Raw genomic sequence first — 18,038 nt, 5'->3', positions numbered from 1 at the left:
GGCAGAATTGAAGCTGCAGAGCCTGTTCCTGGCAAGAACAGCCTTTGCCCCCTGCCTTGCAGGGTTCATTTGAAGAGTTAGAACGTTTGGTATATTGGAACATGAGATCCACCAGTGTTCACAGTGTCACTAAAAGATGGGCACACAGGGGGTGCTTCCCCTCGAGTTAGTGAGTTCAGTGAGGTGTGTGCCTGCCGAAGTCGTCTGGAAGGGGCCCTCCGTCTCCTCAGACCCATGAATTACTAATCGGGCTGGACCAGCACCGTTAAGCGGGCACGGTGGTCACGCAGGACCCACTGGGGTGCAGGGCAGAACAGAAGAGCAGCTTGTGCTGGGGGGCCCAAGCGCACAAACGGTGACTTTCAGTCACAGCGAGGTTTCTCTGTACTGTTGATGTGTGTTTCCCTTCTTGCCATCCTCAGATTCGAGAGCAGAACCTACAGGACATTAAGACGGCTGGCCCCCAGTCCCAGGTGTTGTGTGGTGTAGTGATGGACAGGAGCCTCGTCCAGGTGAGAGCTCAGGATGTCTCTGATGGTAGTGAGTGGGTGGTGGCTCTAATGACTGCCCGCTCCAAAATTATTCTTAAGTTGGGAGAGAATGACTATGAGGTAAGTGTCCTAGGCAGCCAGTTTTCTTTGTTCAAAGTCTTCATGATAAGAAGGAACCCAGCCACTCCTCCTTGAGTGGTAGACCAAGCATAAGCATGCCCAGGGCCGTGTCCCCCTCCAGCCCAGCTCCATGTCGTGCATGCCTGGCTGAGGGCCTGGGTTCGCCCGGTGTTAGCGGTGAACTGTGTACAACGCTGGAAGAGGGTGGGTGTCGTGTACTTTGGTTCTTGTATAGATTGCTGTCCACAACAAAGTGCTGCTTGGGGAAAAGTGCAGAGGGTTCCTGTAAATGTGGTCCACATTTACACGCATTTCTGTAAAAGGATTGTACCTCACGGCACATTGAAGATAATTGTGTAAGTAGTTATCTCTGAAAATTAAGTTGCCACCGAATGTTGTAAACATGACTCACCGGGGTTGGTGATTGTTGTTGCATTTTCTGACGTTGGCCAGCCGCGGTCCTGGTTCTGTGGCCCGTGTTTGCACGTTGCACCGCCATCACCGCTGCATCGCTGTTGACGGCTGTCCCGCTGCATGCTCTCAGCTGGCTCCATCCTGTGCTCTCGTTGATGTTCCACAGCCGGGCCTGGTGGGCTCTGACGACTCAGTTTACTGTTGCAGGACGCGCCCCTCTCTGACTGTACGGAAACAATCGAAGGGCTCGAGCGTACAGAGCAGACCTTTAGTCCCGCTAAGTCTCTCTCTTTTAGAAAGGTACTCACCGCCCCGCCCTCAGCTACCTGTTGGCACGCCCTGCTCTTTACCCGCCCCGCCCCTCACCTGTCGCCCTCGCTAGGTATTGTCTTAGGTATCGCAGGAGCTTTAAACGGATCTCTCAATTAATTTGTGAGATCGTACAAAAGGTTCTGTTCTGCTTATTCGGTTCTTTAAATAAAGCATTTTGTATGAGGTTATTTTTACAATTTTCAGCATTTTTACGTTGTGCTGAGAAATGGCTGATCTTAGGGATGTTTCTGAAGTTCTGCATGTGACTTTGGTGGGTGCATGTGTGGGGATCTGGGAGTTTGCCTTTTACAAGGTGCCGGTTGCAGGAGGCTCACGGGTGTACTGCGAGCTGTCGGCTGCCCCGTGAGACCGTCTGCCTTCGCTCGCTCAGCTGTGACCGGGGGCGCGATGAACACGGCAGCCAGGGGCTGTATGACTGAAAGACGTCATTTCAGAGGAATGGGAAATAAAACAGGACAGTCTTTGCCAGCCCTTGTTGAGGAAATGTATTTTTACCTTAAAAAAAAAAAAAACAAAAAATAAAACCTAGATAATTGTTTTAAGTGTTGCAAGGGGGAAAAAATACTTATGAAAATTGAAACCCAGAATTGTAATTTCTCTGTGTACGTGCGTGCCTGACACGTACCGTAGGTGGAAAATGTATCTGGTGTAACTTGCCCAGGTGGAAGGAAACCCTCTACACACTCAGGCTGCTAGTGTGTAGAGCCAGAGTGGCCGACCACACGGCTGAGTGTCTTAGTGGTGTGTACCCTGTGTTCAAAGGAAATTTTCAGGGTCTCTTTCGATTAATACACCTCCAGTGAGATGCAAATATCATTTTATCAATGTTCCCATTGCCAGAGAAATCAGATTTGCACTAATGATTCTATATTCCTGTCTGGAAGCCCTGCTGGTAAAGTTTTCTTGCACATTTATATATTAATTCAATGGGCCCCATTTTTCCTTGTCCTTAGAATGTACTTGCAGCTACCATTCTTAGGGGAACTTCTCAGAGCAAGGGAGAAAGATGTCTTCTTACCCCCGTTGCTTGTTTTTCATGTTGCGACTTTGGACCATAAGCTGTTGTGATCTTGGTAGCTCATAATTCTTTCTCTCAGATGCGTCCAGAGTGCTGAGCCCATGGCCCCAGGGCGCTTACTGTGAGAGCCCAGAGCCGCCTCCAGCTTGGTGGGCTCAGGCCAGTGCGCAGTCACTGCTGTGCGGTCTCTCTGGCGTTCTCTCGCGCTTGGCGGTCTCTGTTTGCTCCTGTGAGGGCTGTCTGGAGGGCGGACTGGCGAGCTGGATTGGAGGGTGCCCTCGTGGCTCCTCCTCCAGTTGCACTCTGGCTTTTGCTTCACCGCGTGGTGCTCAGACTTGGGCGTGCGTCCCAGGCACCTGCGACCGCTTCGTGAAGTGTTGTACGTAGGACCCCCCTCGTGCCTGGCTGGGAAGTTAAGAGTCTGTGGGAGTGAGATTCCTGGAGATTCTGGCATCCTCCCCACAGCAGATCTGAACAGCATGCCGCTGTGAGTGCCGTGTCCGGTGCGGTTAGCCGAGGAGACTGCTCCCGGTTGGGGAGGTGTCGACGCCCCTGGACACGGATTTCTGTTCCTGGTTTTCCTCCATCATCCGCCTCCTGGTGCTCACATTTGCACCCCTGGTCTTCTTCCCACTACGCACGTCTCATTCCAGGGGTGAGAGGGTGCTTTGACTCCGCCAGCGTCCTTGACTGGGTCTGTGTCCACATCCTTTAGTGTGGACCTCAAGATGCAGACGGCATTACTCCTGGAAGATGGCACTGCTTGCTGGCAAGTTGAGTTCTCCTTGACCAGGGAAGGACTGGGGTTGTTAAGGTTCTAAACACATCCTCTTCCCGGTAAGGCAAGTGTATGGATACTTGCTTCCTGTTTGAGAACCTGAGGAGCAGGTGTTTGGGACTTGAGAAGTTGGGGCTTTTCTGGAAGGACTTTGCTTTGCCCCCATCTCTCCCGCATGGTGAGAGCTGTTCACCCAGGGCAGGGGGTGTCTTCTGACGGGGGAGGGGCGGTGAGTTGCCAGCCACAGCCCGACACTCCGGTTCTGAAAGGAATGCTGAGCCCTGCTGCAGGCGCGCTCGACTCCAGTGCTGCGCGAGCCGGCATGCAGCCTTCTGGACCTCATTACGAGTGAATCGAGTTGTTAGAGACCAGGGTGGGAAGGTGTACGCTGAAAGTTGTCCAGCGCGGGGAAGAACTCTGTTGTGCGATTTGTGTAGCACGAGCTTCCCTGTTGCTGCGTGTGCCTGCAGCCCCCTGCCGCGTGGTAGAAATGCGAGGAGGCCTGCGGCCCAACTTGTGGACTCTCCCGGTGCACTTGGTGTTGAGCACCTAGTGTGTGTGTGGCCCCGCACCTGGAGTGTAAATTCAAACCTGAGTAGGTTTTACAGGTGAAAATCTGATGCTCAGAGAGGTCAGGGCACTAGACCAGGTTTGCACAGCTTCGGAGCTGGAGCTGTCATCCCACACAGGCGGTGTCAGTCGGGGCAGACGTAGTTGCTGGGCGTCTGTCCTGCTTAGAGCCCGTGGTGGTGGCTCCAAGTGACGGCAGCAGCGAGAGTCTCCGCGGGGCCTGCTGGCGGGAGCAGCCACTGCACATCCTGGTTTCTCGGCCTGGGTTGCTCCACAGCGGGCCTGCGTCCCTCTGCATCTCAAGCGTATCTGTGTCTCCTTCCCTCCAGAATAACAGGGTCCCTGTGTCCCTGGATCTGTTCAGAGCTGGTCTGGAAGGCAGCTCGGCCCTCAGCTGAGGAATTTGGAGGAGGGAGCTCCCTGCCAGTGGGGGCAGGAACCGGCCATGCTGCACCTCGAGGGCCAGGTGTTCCAGACAGAAAGGACCTTGCTTGACCACAGGGCGTCTCCGTGGCAGTTGACTGATCATTTGATTTAAATGATGTAAACATTTCTCTGAAAGCTCGAATCTCCATCTCATTTTACTGGCAGTGATACCAGGATGCAAACGCAGTTCCCTAGTTGCCGTAGATCCTAGGATGTTAGTGCTCAGCACGTCTTAGCTGCGGTCAGCCCGGCAGGCCCCTCGCGAGGCCTGTAAAACAGGCCCGTGGACGGCAAGGGGCTTGTCTCAGGCCACAGAGCTAACTCGTGGCAGACGAGGATCCAATCCCTGTCTGGGGAGGCTGGGCTACTTCTGAAGGAAAAGCCAGTCGACCTGGGGTCGGGCCTGCTCAGAAGGAGCCCCCTCCCCATCTAGGCAGCTGATTTCCGATCTCGAGGCTCTCTGAGCACAGGCTGCGGATTCCAGCCTTTTCCTTCTCTCGCCTGGGGTCCATGTTGCTGGACGGTGACTGCTCAGCCCAGGTTCCCAGGGGAGCAGCTGGCCGGTGAGCTGAATGTCCTGGGACTCGGCCTGGCCCTGTCTCTCATGCACGTCGCTGGCACGCCCTCTCCCTTTGGTGTTCGCCCACCGAGGAGAGCGCTGCCGGGCCAGGCCTGGCATCGAAACGATTGTGGATTCTCCTGTTTTCACTGGCTTCCAGAAGTTCTCATTAAGTAATGGGCACGTGCTTGGGTTCTGGTTAACTTTCTCAAAACTGGGCCCCAGAGCGTGTGGGGGCCAAGCTGGCGAGCTGCGGGGCACAGAGCTGCGCTGGGCAGGCGAGGGTGGGCGGGCGAAGCGCCCGCGGGCTGCCCGCTGCTCCCTGCCTGTGCGCCTGGCTGCGTCGGCCTCCTCCTTGAGGACCGGGCCACCTGTGTGCTTCGCTTTGCTTAAGCTTTCTTTTTTCTTTTGTATAAATTCTTACAGTTTTCCAAATTCCTCAGACAAGTGCTGGTGTTTTGTGACATTCTGTTATCTCTTAATGTTTTGGGGTAAGTTACAGGATCTAGTTACAAATCAAATGCACAGTCAAAAGAACAGAACTTTTCTGTGCTCTTAGAACATAAGCACATTTCTGAGCACACCTACCTGAGTGTTGGGATCATGACATTTTCTGGTTTGGGAGGAGGGTAATTGACTTTAAAAGTCCCCTTTTGCATCCATCCCTGTCTGTCTGTGAGGAGATGGGCCTCTCCCTGGGATGCTCTACACACTTGATCTGCACGTTGGTGCCTCTGCTTCTGAAGTCTGAAGGACTTTCCTAGGAGTCTCTGCCCTGTTGCATGTGTTTCTCAGTCTGCTGCTGAAGGCTGCCGCTCAGTCTAAGCGTCAGGGCCTCGGGCCGTACCCGGGCTGCCGCTCAGGGATGTGTGTGCGCCCCGCCACCCCTTGCCCGGGAGGAGGGAGAGTCCTGGAGCGGCGGGGCTCTTGCGGACCAGCCGTCCCTTTCTGTCCGCAGGGCGAGCTAGTGACGGCCTCCAAGGCCATCATTGAGAAGGAGTACCAGCCCCACGTCATCGTGAGCACCGCGGGCCCCAACCCCTTCAACACGCTCACCGACCGCGAGCTGGAGGACTACCGCAGAGAGGTGGAGCGCAAGCAGAAGGGCCCCGAAGGTGAGCAAGCTCGCGGGTCCGGGGCGCCGCAGGGCCGGCTCGTGGGTGCAGAGGCGGCAGGGAGCACTCTGGGGGCTCCTCTGTCCTGTGCTGACTGTAGGTGGCGAGGAAAGGTAAGCCCAGCGTGCCGGTCTCTGCACGTCCTGCTCTGCTTCCAGAGAGGGTGGAGTAGAGAAATCTGTTCCCAAGAACAAGGCCGCGTGTGGCGGAGGCCGGCCCGGGTCTGTGACCTGCACCCCTGCACGCGGTCTCCTCCCACCTTCATCCCAGCTGCAGTCACGGCTTGGAGTTTTCTCACGGACTCTTTTTCTCCGTAAGCCCCGAGAGCTCCCTGGCTGGGCACGGTCACAGGCCCAGGGACTAGCGTGTCGGGCTCTCTGGCATCTTTCCAGACCCTGTGAAGGGTGTGGCCAGTGCTGGTGCAGCCTTTGTTTCTCTTGGTAGCTCACTGACATAGGAGGTCATATTTTTGTAAAACATGTTGGGACTATTTTACAACAAAGGAAAATAAATGGCTCTGAGAGCCAGAACCTCTTGGAGCAGCTTGTTTCAAACTTCAGGTTTTTAAAAGCACATCCAAACATTTTGAGAACTAAGAGAGAAGCCAACCTCCCACTGCCTCTGACACGAAGGCTCAGTGGGTCTGAATCACTGTCCCTGAGTGCCCTGGGTTGGTTACCACGAAGACCCTGGGACATGACGTCCCCTCCAGGAGCTTCATGCTGCTGTCCGCGGGACCGTAGGATGGCCCACGCTTCTTCCTCTTGGGAGCAGCCCTCCAGGTCAGTGGGGGACCATCCTGGGAACTATTCCCGCTTCAAATGCAACCTCTGATTTGCCCCAATTTAACTTTTTCTTTTTTAGTCTTGTTTTAGACCAATTACATAATGCATCACATAGCTGCTATTGGAATTTGAGTTGTGCAAAAAAACTGCTGAATTGTTTTTCAGTGTGTTACACCACCATCACTGCCTGTCACTTTGTTATATATGCATTAAAATTAAGGTTTGCTGCACATAGATTCAGAGTGAGCCTGATCTTCTGGTCACAGCACGAATTCTGATCACCTCCTGAACGGTGCATGCAGCCCTGTAGACAGCTCTGTCTGAGCTATGGCCATAATTACTTGCCTTAGAGCAAGAACTGGTGTGTGGGCCTGAGCTACTGGTCCTGTAGCCTAATCCCAGGTCCTGTGCACACATATGTGTGTCTGCCCTTTGGACTCAGACCCTTCCAGTGTCTGGGAAACCTGGATTTTTTTTTTTTTTTTTTTTTTGAGTTAAACCACAAGACACAAATACTTCCTCTATATGTGAGGCTGCATGAGGAGTGATGTCACAGCAAGTGAGTGAGTGTGGACGGGGACAGCTGTGGTCGTGCTGTGTGATCACAGAGCCGTCGGCAGTGGGAGTGGCAGCCAGGGGCCACTGCCAGGAAGCCCCTGCCCAGCACTGGTGCTGGCTCTGGGCACGGCGGTGGGGGGCGGGTAGTGTGTGCCGCCGGTGACCTCAGGCTGTCTGTCAAAGGCAGCACCTCAGGCACGAGGAAGAAAGCCCCTGGCCTTTGGCTTCTTTTCCTGGCTGAAGGAATTTGTTCACTCAGGCAGGAGGTGTGAAGGCCTCTGTTCAGAGACACTTGGCTTCAGGAAGGGAGCTGTAGGCTCGGGGGACTTGGGGAAGCAAGTTGGTCCGAAGCTATTAACGTGAAAAGTTTCAATGAGAGAAGGAGATTTAAGGAATTAAGATAATACTGGTATATATTTTTCCCTAAATGAGAGGCAGACTTGGAATTTCAGGATCCTGAGTCCTAGTTCTTGTAATTTTTCCTCTGTTCCTTAGCATATTTTACTATAGAAAATAAAAATATGTGTTACAACTGCCAAGTTTAAATTATTGGTAGAAAATGCTCTAAATAACAAATTAAAACCAAGGTCACGCTCCTGTAATGTCCCCTGAGGTGGCAGGTAGGGCGAGGGTGCTTGGGACCCTGGGCTCTTGCTCAGCAGCGGGAGAGGCAGGATGGTGAGGACATGGCCCCTCACCAGAGGACAGGAGAGGACAGGCTGGGGGTCACCGGTCACAGCCCGTCACAGAGGCAGCTCTGGCAGATTCTCAAACCGAGATCCACAGCCCCGTCAGGAGTGGCTTCCTTTGTCCTCTTTCGGGTAGGAATGGGGAAAAGGTTGAGGCCAGCGGCTGCGAGCCCTTCCCTTCTTGGGCTCTTGCTTGCGCCCTGAGCAGCCCCTCCCGCCCTCCCCGAGGCAGCCCGATGGGCAGGGCGGGAGGGCCCGTCTGCCCGGGAAGGGGCGAGGGGAGGCCCGCTGTGTCCAAAGGCCTTCACCGCGCTCTTTCTGCCCTATGTGCACCTGCAGAGAATCTGGACGAGACTAGAGAAGACAAAGAAGAGAGCCCTCCGGAGCCCCCTGCTGCCCCCCACACTCCCCCCAGCGCCCCCATCAAGCTGGAGGAAGGTGAGCTCTCGGCTGGAGGTGGGTATGCGGCCGCCCCGTGTGGGAGGGTGCACGGCCGCCCGGGGTGGCATCGCCAGGAGGGGCCGAACTTCGTGGCTTTGTGTAAGAAAAGCAGCTGAGTGTGGCAGTAGTTGAACTGACACTAACAGCCGAGTGTGTTTGCATGGAAAACAGTACGTCATCCGCTCTGAGCTCGCCCAGCCTCCTCTGCTCCCGTGCTGGTTCTGTCCGGGGTAACTTGAGGCAACACAGATTCGTTAGCGTGATGTCACAGGTGGGAGGACAGTCGTTGGGGATCGGAACCTACCTTCGTTCATGATGTCAGTTTTGCCCACTGCTTGCACATTTCCTAGACCTTCCTGTGCTCGGATCACCCCCGGAAACGTCCTCCGTTGTGTCTGGGCCACAGGGCTGCATTCTTTGGCCATATTTCCCAGTCCGTGGAGAGTGCCCGCCTCCCCTGGCCTCTCAGACCACCCACCGTGTTTCTGTGACGTGTGGCCTGCGTGTCTGTCCCTCGGTCTTGTACGTTGTGCTTCCCGTGCCTGTCGGGAGCCTGTGGCTCACCTCCTGCCCTTTTCTGTGTCCACAAGAATGGCCTGGCCATTCTCCTTCTGTAACCCGATGGCTGTGACTGAATGCATAGATTCTCTACCTGTGCTTTTCTCTTCCTGTGGCTGCGTTACAAACAGGAGGTGGATGTGCTAAAGAGTACCTGTTACCATAGTAAGTACCGCCTGCTGCCTGGCCCTCTGCTGTTTAATCGGAATTCCCTGTGCTTTGCCTCATTCTCCTGCTTCTTTGTTGCTTATTAATTTTTGTTTTTTGTTTATTCAAAATAAAAACAAAGGCCCTTCTTTTACCCAGTTCCTCCATTCTGGGCAGTGGCCTTCCTGGAAGGGGCTGGGTCCCCTGAGCTGTGCGGTGGGCAGCCTGTCCTCGAGTCCCCCCAGGACCGAGGCGGCGCTGCTCCGAGCACTGTGGGTCTCAGAAGTTTCAGAGGGACCACGTGGTCCTGTTGAGCCTTCGAGACAAGTCTAGACTAGACTCAGGCTGGGATTTTGCCACCTGCTGCACGGGGGTCGCATGTGTTTGGATCTTTGCTTAAACTGGGTGCTTAAGCTTAATTTGAGGGGGTGGAAGAGTGACATTTAGTGCTGTTTTCCCAATGTGACATTTGTCAGATGGTCAGAGTTCCCCTGAGCACCCACAGGCCACCTGTGCATGCTTCGCGGAGTGAGTCCTAACCGTCCCGCCCAGTCCCCTGCGGCCGCGCCTCCGCACCTCAGCCCAGCCCAGCCTCTGCTCACCTCCAGACGTTTGGCTAGATTTCCAGGCACTGAAGGTTTGCTGTTGCCTAACCTGCCAGTGGCTGGTGACTTGGTGGACTATTTTAAAAAATCTACAAAACTGGTTTCCCCCAGGGTCAGTGTAGAAACCAGTCCTCAGGCTGTTTCTTTAAAATAAGTTCCATTTGGCTCTTTTATGTTTCCATGTTCAAAATGTTAAGGGGGCTTGAATTTTTTGCCCGTCCCTTACCTTAGCGTTCATGTCTTTTTTAACTCTCCAGCCTAAAATGGCCTTTGTTTGGTGTTGATGTTGATGGGGGTCTGGGAATCAACTCATAGTTTTCTACCAGCTGCCACAGCTTTATATAGTTTTCTCCTTGGGGGAGACCAGGTGTCGTGGATACAAATTTAGGCTTGATTTCAGGATTACTAACACGTGTCCTTTAAAAGGGTTCAAGTGTTTAACGCAGACGTTGCAATACTGAAAATGTTTCCACTTGCCTTCATCACCGTCTCTGTGACTGGGGACCGAAGCCCTGGGACTCTGTCTGGCTTTGTCGGCATGTTGTCCATGAGAAGGAGCTAAAAACCACCCTGAGGTTGAGCCCACGTTTTGCACTGTGAGCTGCAGCCAGCCTGAAGCAGAGTAGATCTTACTGACAGCTTCTTACTCTTGTTTGGTGCAGGGCGCTTGCGATCCCCCTTGGAGGTCCAGGCAGTCGCCCTCTAACCTCGCCTCTCCCACCCCTCCCCCCAGACCTGCCGCAGGAGCCGGCTTCCGGAGACGACAGTGATGCCGCCACCTTCACGCCGACTCTCCCTGACCTGTCCCCTGATGAGCCTTCAGAAGCGCTCTGCTTCCCGACATTGGAGGAGGAGGAGGAGGAGGAGGAAGAGGGGCTTTGTGAAGCAGGGGGCCCTCCAGGCCCCACCAGGTCCCCCTCGGCGGCCGTCCCTGAGCCAGTCACAGCCCAGGCGGCTGACGAGGCCGCCTCCCCGGCTGCCGAGGAGGGGGCTGCTGTGGACCCTGGCAGTGATGGGTCTCCGGGCAAGTCCCCCTCCAAAAAGAAGAAGAAATTCCGCACTCCCTCCTTCCTGAAGAAGAGCAAGAAGAGGAGCGACTCCTGAAGGCCCTTCCTGCACAAACCGATGCCACCAGACTGTCCCCGATCGTGTCTCATGCCCGTGTCTTCTTGTGTAATGGAATGCAAAAGGCCCACCCCTGTGTAGCTAGCGCTCCCCTCGCGGCGTGACCAAATCCCCACGGAGACCGGTGCGAACCTTGTGTGCGCAGCGGCCCGGCCCGCAGCCTCAGGTGCTGGGGGAGACTTGGCCTCTGCGTCCACCTCGGAGCCCTGCCCTGCAGGGACCAGCACCTCGGCCCATCTCATGAGCCCCTCGGGGACACGCTGTCCCCAGGGGCTTAGCTAAGTCCAGGTTCTGGCTGGATCGGGGGCGGCTCTGGCCTCGACCGCTCCTGCTCTCCTTCTCTTGTGAAGTAATCCGTGCCCCGTCTCTGCTAGCCTCCCTTCACCCCGAGGTCTCGGGTGACTGAATCAGACCTGTAGCTTCTTGCTGGCATTTTCTGCTCAGTGATCTCATTTGTTTGGATACACAAAGCCATGGTCCTGTGAGAACACTCGTGTCCCCGCCAATGGCCCAGGCCACCGTGGCGGACTTTGAGAGGCGGGTTTGGGCTGAGGCGGCAGTCCCAGCAGCGGACGGGCCTGTGTACACCCAGGTAACCTATGCATGGTCTCACCGGCCCCCCGCGGCCAAAACCAGACTTGCGGCTCCATTCCTTACTCACTGGGGGCTCTCGATCCCCGTCATCGTAGGGAAGGTGCATCAGGAGGGGAAGAGTGCTTTCTAGATGTCCTTTCAGCACGTCTGCAGTTCCCCCTACACGCTGTGAGTGAACGGTCTGCGCTGTGCTTCGTTCTCTCCCCAGGGCCTGGGGCAGAGCGCAGCGGGGCTCCGTGCGCTCTCCTGGGGGGTCTGCTCTTAACCTCGGCTCGGCGCAGCCTGGAGGGTACCCTCGCTTCGACAGAAGGCAGTTCGGGGTAGGAGTTGGCCCCAGGGGTCCCACCTGACGCCCTGTGCAGTCACTGGCGGAGCCCACCTCCCGCCCTCCAGTGCCACGGGGTGAATTTCACTGCACTCACATCCCTGGAAGATAGCGGCTAGCTGCTTAGTGGGAACTGGCGGGTGGCCAGGTGTCTCTTCGACAGTGGCCTGTCCCAGGAGTTCCAGTGCCAGCCTGTCCCCCAGACAGGTCCCCAGGAGTGGGGAGGGGCCCTTGGGGGACCCAGTGCCCGACGTGGGCTCAGGTCCCACACGCTTGACACCCAGGCAGGACCTGCGGCGGCTGCATGGCGCTGACCTCTGCTCCGAGCTCACTGGCGGCACGCCACTTCTCTCCTGTGTGTCGTTTCCCTGCCAAGATGGTGGTAGAGTTCTCCACCCCCACCCTGCACCTCCGTTAACCGCGGGCTCTTCCTTTTATCCCTTCCTCTGACCCCACGTATGCGATGACTTTAATTTCATTTTTGTAGTTTAACTCTTTGTATTACAACATGAAGTTTAGTTGCATATACAGACACAGGCTTGGGAGGACAAGTTCTACAGCCTTTCTTCATTGTAACATGTTTTACTCACAAATAAAATTCTTTAAGCAGTTTTCTTGTCTAAACTTGGGAAGCCGTCTTGCATCTGAATTCCTTTTCTTTGTTCTTTTAAAATAGGACTTCAGAAGTTTATCTTATGTTCTAAAAAAAGATCCCACGCAGTTTGTCACTTTGGACCACGGGGGACTCTCTAACCTGGAAGTGCCCTACCCCAGTGCCCGCTTGTTCTTCCTCAGGGGGCGGAGGGCAGGGTCCAGGCGAGGTGGGGGGAGCCCAGCGGAAGGGTCGCTCCTCCCCAGTCTGCCGATACACCCCAAGTACCACCTGGTAAGTGCTGACCCGGGGGCGGCCCGTCGGCCCGTCCACCCCTCGCTACAGCGCAGGAGGAGGAGGGAAGCGGGCCTGGGCAGAGCCTTGTGCTCTTCCGGACCATGGAGCTGTAACGCGTGCTCAGCTGCTGCTCCTGGTGCCTGGGGGTCTCCCTGGGCAGCGGGTGTGTCGAGGCAGAGCTGGGCACTGGAGAAAGGCACTTGATACAAAACAGCTGCTTTATTTGGTCATTCAGAGACTTGGCTGATATACCCTGTGTGTCACTGAGTATAAAAGACAAGTGAACAGAAAGCCTGGAAGGTTTTGGAGTCTGATCCCGGCAGGCAGGTCCACACAGGAGTGTCACAGGCACAAGTGCGAGTCCTGGGCCTCCCCGGGCTGAGCCCCGGGCTGGGGGGCGGGGAGCCGTCCTGGCTCAGGCCTCCCACTCCCTGCGTCAGCTGCCCGGCTCTGGGGTAGGGGTGGCTCAGCTACTCGGCCTTGAGCGTCCCTGCCGGAGGCCTCAGCTTCCGCAGGAGGGAGAAGGGGAGCAGGAAGAGCCCCGCGCACACGGTGTAGCAGACCCGAGCCCCGGCCAGCCAGTACACTGCGGAGACAGCAGGGTGGTGATGGCGACGGTCCCCGCCCCACAAGACGGCGGGGCTGAGCTGGGGGGGGCGTTCAGTGGCTGGGACCGAGGCGGCCAGCAGGGGCTGTGTGGCCTCCAGCTCGGGCCAGCAGTCCCCTGGCCTGGCGGGGCCTCCCCAGGCGCCCAGCATGCCCCGAGCGCTGTTGCACGGCCCTCACCTGAGGCGGCCACCGTGGGCCCCAGAGCCCTGGCCAGGGCGCCCAGGCTCCGCAGCGTGCCCATGACCACGCCCTTCTGCCCGGGAGAGCCTGTGGGGGAAAAGGGAGAGGCTGTCAGGGGCCTGTGGGCCACCCACGGTGACCTCGGGCAAGGGAAGGGCCTCTCACCATAGCCGGCGACCACGGAGGACAAGCAGGGCACGACGATGGCAGCGGCTGGTGGGGGACATCAGGGAGGCGCCCGTCAGCCTGGAGGAGGGGCCGGCAGGGGTGCGACCCTCCAGGATTCCCGGCCGCCGGCCCCTGACTGCACCCCCGCCAGCCTGGTCAGGGCCACTCACTCACCGAAGGAGTAGAGCAGCAGCCCCAGGCCCAGCACAGGCAGCGTGTGCCCCCAGCCGATGAGGAGGAAGGCGGGGACGAGCAGCAGGATGGCCTGCGGGCGGCACAGCCGGTCTCAGGACCACCCCGCTGCCTCCGCAGAGCTCGGGGCGCTGCCTGCCCCCACGCCCAGGGGAGCCCCCGTACCCGCTTCACAGCTGCGATCTCCCCGCCAGGGCTGATCCGCCGGGCGTAGGCGCCCTGGATGGTGGCCATGGTGAGGCCGATGAAGAAGAACATCTTTCCCTGCTCTAGGCTGGGAGGAGCGAGCCATCAGCACCCCTTCCCTGCTGCGCCCGTGCTGCTCGCACGCAGAGCCAGGCAGCCTGGGTGACGGCCCGTGCATCACCCGTTCTCGGCGCGAGGCACCGCCCGCCCCGGGATCCCGGGCTGGGCCCCGGGGTACGGGCCAAGGTAGGAGTCAGCCCTGAAGCGGTGGGGCTGCGGGGGCCTCAGGATGGGGAGAGGGCAGGGCGTGCCCAGGCGGGGTCCCGGCAGGGGCCCCACGCTCCCACCTGCTGAACTGGAAGCGCTGGTGCGCGAGGAAGCTCAGCGTGAACTCCAGGCCCGAGAACAGGAAAAGATAGAGGAAGTAGACCAGGCCCAGCAGGCGCAGGCTGCCCAGCCCTGCGGAGCAGCGGAAGGGGACGTCAGCGGAAAGGGGGCCCCGATGGCAGCTGGCGGGGAACCCGGGGCAGCCCGAGGGAGCCACAGCCCTACCCTCACGAGGGGGCCCGCTCCTTACTGACTCCGATGGGTGGGTCCGGGCCACGCGCCACGGCTGAGAAGCAGAGCAGGGCCAGGGGGCTGAGCAGGTCAACAGCAGCTCGGAACCCCAGCGTGATGGACGGTGCCTGGAAGGCACACGATTGAGGAGCCTGCGACGAGGCTGGTGGTGTCCCCAGGCCTCGCAGCCTGGGGGTGGGCTTGACCCGAACCTGCTTGGCCCCTGCCCCCAGTCCACCTGCCAGGCTTTGGAGGTAGGGGGACTTGGGCAACACAGGGGCCCCAGGAGGCGCTGTGGTCCCAAGAGCGTCTGGACACCGGGAGCGGGCGGCCCGGCCTCCCCGCAGGCCCCAGAAGCGAGCCCCTGCGCCTGTCTGGCTCCCACCTTACCCGCTTCTCTGGGGGCAGCGTCTCCGGCAGGAAGCAGAAGATGAACAGCAGATCGGAGACCGCGAAGAGCAGGGCCAACCAGGGCGCCGTCTCCACGGGCAGGGAGGCGCCGAGCATGGGGCCCAGCGTGAAGGCCAAAGAGAAGGCCACCCCGATGACTGCCTGGGGAGAAGACTGCCTGAGCCAGGCAGGGAGACCCGGCCCGGGAGCCCGTCCACCCCTAAGCCCCCTGAAGTGCACTCACCATGCCCCTGCTGCGGGCGGGAGACGAGCCCAGGTCGGCGACAATGGCGGTGGAGAGGCTGACATTCCCCTTGCTGATGCCCCCAATTATCCTGGAGACCAGAAAGGCCGCAAAGCTCTTCGAAGTGGCCCACACGGCATACGAGGTGGCCAAGCCTGCCTGCCTCAGGGCGGGGACCAAGGGCAGGCACGGTCACTTGAGGCCAGGAGGGGCCCACAGAGGGGCCAGCAAGCCCAAGCAATACCCTGGGACCCCGCCTTGTTCTGGAGCATCCAAGGGCCACTTGTGTTCCCAGTGTCCCCGTGGCAGGAGCAGCTCTGGCACAGCCTCGCTTAGCCACAGAAGCCACCGGCCCCCCGAACACCACCCCCAGGGGGCAACGAGGGGCCGTGGAGGGCCCACAGCTGCCTCGCCAGAGGGCTGCTGGTGGGCGGGAAGAGGCTCCCATCTGTGGGCACCCGTACCAGGGAGAGCAGCAGCACCGGGCGCCTCCCCAGGCAGTCAGAGACGGCCCCCGTGAGGGGCGCCGAGAGGAACTGCAGGAGGGAGAAGACGGAGCCAATCAGACCTGGAAGAGACAGAGATCACAGTCACCACACTGCCCAGTCCCCAAGGGTCGGACCATGCTGGGCCCTGCACTCCTAGGCCACGGACCTCGAGCTGAGATGGCCCCAAGACCCCCCACTTGGAGGAGGAACAGACAGTGCCCAGGCGGGAGAATATGAGGACCAGGACCTGGGACTGAGAAGGGAGGAACCAGGAAGGCAAGACCCAAGTGGGCCCCCAGCCCCGGCTCAGGAACCATACCTCCGAACAGGACGGTGTTGTACCTCTTCTCGGCTGGCATCCCAATGGCTGCAGCAAACCAGTCCACACCGCGCTGCCACGAGCCATAGAGAGGATCCTAGAGAACAAGGAAGTGTGACGGGCTGGGGAGTCCCTGAGGGGCTTGGAGCAATGGACAGCCATCGGGGGTGAAGCGGCATCGGGACTGGGGGTGCTCACCTGCACACGGCCGTGGCGCTCCAGCAGCGCAGGTAGCAGGGGCAGCAGCAAGGTGAAGGCCAGGAGGTCCAGCAGGAGGCCGAGGAAGACCACAGCGACCACTCGGGTTTCGGGTGCCGGCTGCTGGCGGATGGGTGGGCGCGGGGTGCAGCTCCCGCCGGCTCCCCAGCCCATGATGGGGGCCGCTCCGATCCGGCCTGGCTGAGCGTGTGGCGGGTCTGCAAGACGGCACGTCGCACGAGGGCACGTTTGGGTACCCCAGCCCCACACCCACCTACCTGGGGGGAAACAGACCCCCAGCTCCTGCCGTGCCCCCAACCCGCGAAGAGCCAGCGAGCGCCTAAAGGGTCTGCCTGCCCCGTGACCCAACACAGGAGTCCCTCTGTGCACCCTGCCCCCGACCCTGGGCAGCAGGAAACGCAGGCTGCGGGGGTTACGCAAAGAAGCCGCAGCCCCGGAGGCCAACCGTCCCAGGGGCCGGGGTGGGGCATCGCGGCCCCGGCACCTCCCCGCCCCCGCCGCCACCCCACGGTCCCGGGCGGAGCGGCCGGGGAAACTGAGGCCCGGGCGGGCGGCGGGGGCGGCCCCGCGAGCCGGAGAACAAGACACCCGCCCGCCCCTGGTCGCGCGCCCCATCCCGCACCTGCGGGGTCTACGCTCCGCAAAGACAGACTGACGGACGGACGAAGGCGGAATAGACCGGCGAGCGGGCTGCGCACGCCGACCACGCCACGCCCGCCCGGAAGTGGGCGGCCCTGCGCGCCCTCTTCCGGCTGCTGGGCGGGGCCTCGGCCGGTCCTCTAAGGCCGCGTGACTCGGCCAGATATTGGGTCCGGCAGCGGCTTACCGGCGGGAAGGGATCCAACCGGAGGCGCCTGACAGGCCACAGTTCCATTTGCCCCCGGACTCTGCGCCCGAGTGAAGACCCGCCCGCTGAGGACCTCGGGGCTTTGGGCGCTCTGTCCGGAGGGCCGTTGGGCGGGGTCCACCCTGACCGGACCCTCCTCGCATCGTCCACTCCCGTCGGAGGCCTCCGTCCAAAATACACCTGCAGATACGCGGCGTCTGTGCGGGGGCGCGGGTTCGCCCACCCTCGGGCCTCGGCCGGGACGGGCCGGCGAGGAGGAGGGGGCGTGAGGTCAGGACTTTCCGGTGCCCCGCCTGCCCCGGGGTCAGCGGGGAGGAGCAGGTGCCCCCAGGGCGCGCTCGGTCCTGGGCCCGCGCCGGGGGAGACCCCACGGCAGCTGGAGGTTCCGGACTTCAGGACCTGCCAGCACCTCCTGCTTCCCTTCCGTCCCTTGAAATTCAGGCGTCTGTGGCCGAACTAACCGGAAGGACAGTCCACCCCGTCAGCTCAGCACTCATACACTCCTCCGAAAACGACACTAAATTTCAAACATCCAAGCAGTCACACTTTGCCTAACGTATAATTGTTCCACTTACGACCAAAGAGAACACGTGTTAGCTCTCCCTGAGGAGGACACGCGTTCCTTTATCCAGGCTCGGGGGATGCTCACCTCTTCCACCTGAGCCGTGCTCCCCCCCTTAGAAGCTTGCACGTGACACAGTGGAGATAAGAGCTGGTGGGCGCGCGGCAGAGGGGAGGAAGAGCTGGGCAATATGTCGGCAAATGTACTCACATGGAAACACTCCGGCTTCATAACCACCTTCTTCCACGACCCCTTCTACACACGCCCCTTTGCAAGGAGTAGGAGGCAGGGCTGGGACGGGCCATCCACGTGAATACTGACATTTCCAAGGACTGTGCCTGCAGTGGGGTGGAGAGGCCCAGGGGTGGGCAGAGGTGGGTATGCTCTGGCGACCCAGGACCCAAAGCTGGGGCTTTATCAGCTTGTTGCTGGCGCGTTCCACCACCACAGAACTCAGTAGCAAGGCCCCCGGGATCAGCGGTTGGGCGAATTTAAGCAGCAACAGCTGCAGGAGAGTTTACGTGTGGGTGGAGTCT

At 59.2% G+C, this 18,038-nt stretch overlaps 2 protein-coding genes across 22 annotated transcripts in view; one reads left to right on the top strand and one right to left on the bottom strand.

Moving 5' to 3' along the window:
- The window catches only part of ADD1 (adducin 1), a gene marked incomplete at its 3' end in the record, with an annotated part of 76,825 nt that extends 64,550 nt beyond the window's left edge, over nucleotides 1–12,275 (top strand). For 7 of the 15 annotated variants that reach the window (XM_082391260.1, XM_082391259.1, XM_082391257.1 and 4 more), the window contains 5 exons: nucleotides 423–512; nucleotides 1,233–1,325; nucleotides 5,668–5,824; nucleotides 8,196–8,294; nucleotides 10,341–12,275. In XM_082391260.1, coding sequence (XP_082247386.1) covers nucleotides 423–512; nucleotides 1,233–1,325; nucleotides 5,668–5,824; nucleotides 8,196–8,294; nucleotides 10,341–10,711 — 810 coding nt within the window. Of the gene's footprint in view, nucleotides 1–422; nucleotides 513–1,232; nucleotides 1,326–5,667; nucleotides 5,825–8,195; nucleotides 8,295–8,986; nucleotides 9,022–10,340 lie in introns of those variants that run through there. The other 8 variants (XM_082391247.1, XM_082391258.1, XM_082391256.1 and 5 more) reach the window with 4 other exon arrangements.
- Nucleotides 12,276–12,739: 464 nt separating this feature from the next.
- Nucleotides 12,740–17,748, bottom strand: MFSD10 (major facilitator superfamily domain containing 10). 7 transcript variants are annotated; one of them, XM_082391268.1, is made up of 14 exons: nucleotides 17,713–17,748; nucleotides 16,920–17,120; nucleotides 16,073–16,290; nucleotides 15,875–15,971; nucleotides 15,532–15,603; nucleotides 15,068–15,226; nucleotides 14,824–14,985; nucleotides 14,453–14,561; nucleotides 14,223–14,334; nucleotides 13,855–13,963; nucleotides 13,672–13,762; nucleotides 13,495–13,542; nucleotides 13,327–13,416; nucleotides 12,740–13,126 (listed from the first exon to the last, which is right to left on the bottom strand). In XM_082391268.1, the coding sequence occupies exons 1-14, from the start codon at nucleotides 17,731–17,733 to the stop codon at nucleotides 13,011–13,013; spliced, it is 1,605 nt and encodes a 534-aa protein (XP_082247394.1). In that variant the 5' UTR covers nucleotides 17,734–17,748; the 3' UTR covers nucleotides 12,740–13,010. The 7 variants fall into 7 exon arrangements, with proteins under 7 accessions (XP_082247394.1, XP_082247393.1, XP_082247395.1 ...); XM_082391267.1 differs by having other exon boundaries at nucleotides 15,532–15,635; nucleotides 15,898–15,971; XM_082391269.1 differs by lacking the exon at nucleotides 17,713–17,748 and having other exon boundaries at nucleotides 15,068–15,158; nucleotides 16,920–17,098.
- Between the last annotated feature and the right edge of the window lie 290 nt (nucleotides 17,749–18,038).

Source organism: Balaenoptera borealis (genome assembly GCF_965194805.1).
Source record: "Balaenoptera borealis genome assembly, chromosome: 4".
Lineage (NCBI taxonomy): Eukaryota > Metazoa > Chordata > Mammalia > Artiodactyla > Balaenopteridae > Balaenoptera > Balaenoptera borealis.
The sequence above is the reverse complement of the archived record's forward strand: the minus strand, read 5'-3'. Positions and strand labels throughout refer to the sequence as shown.

Coding starts and splice junctions, on each gene's coding strand:
- MFSD10 (XM_082391267.1), bottom strand. CDS start 17,733: ATGAAGCCGGAGTGTTTCCAT. Junction 15,636..15,897: donor GGGATGCCAGCCGAGAAGAG/GTACAACACCGT, acceptor TGTCTCTTCCAG/GTCTGATTGGCTCCGTCTTC. Junction 14,986..15,067: donor CCGCCCGCAGCAGGGGCATG/GTGAGTGCACTT, acceptor TCTTCTCCCCAG/GCAGTCATCGGGGTGGCCTT.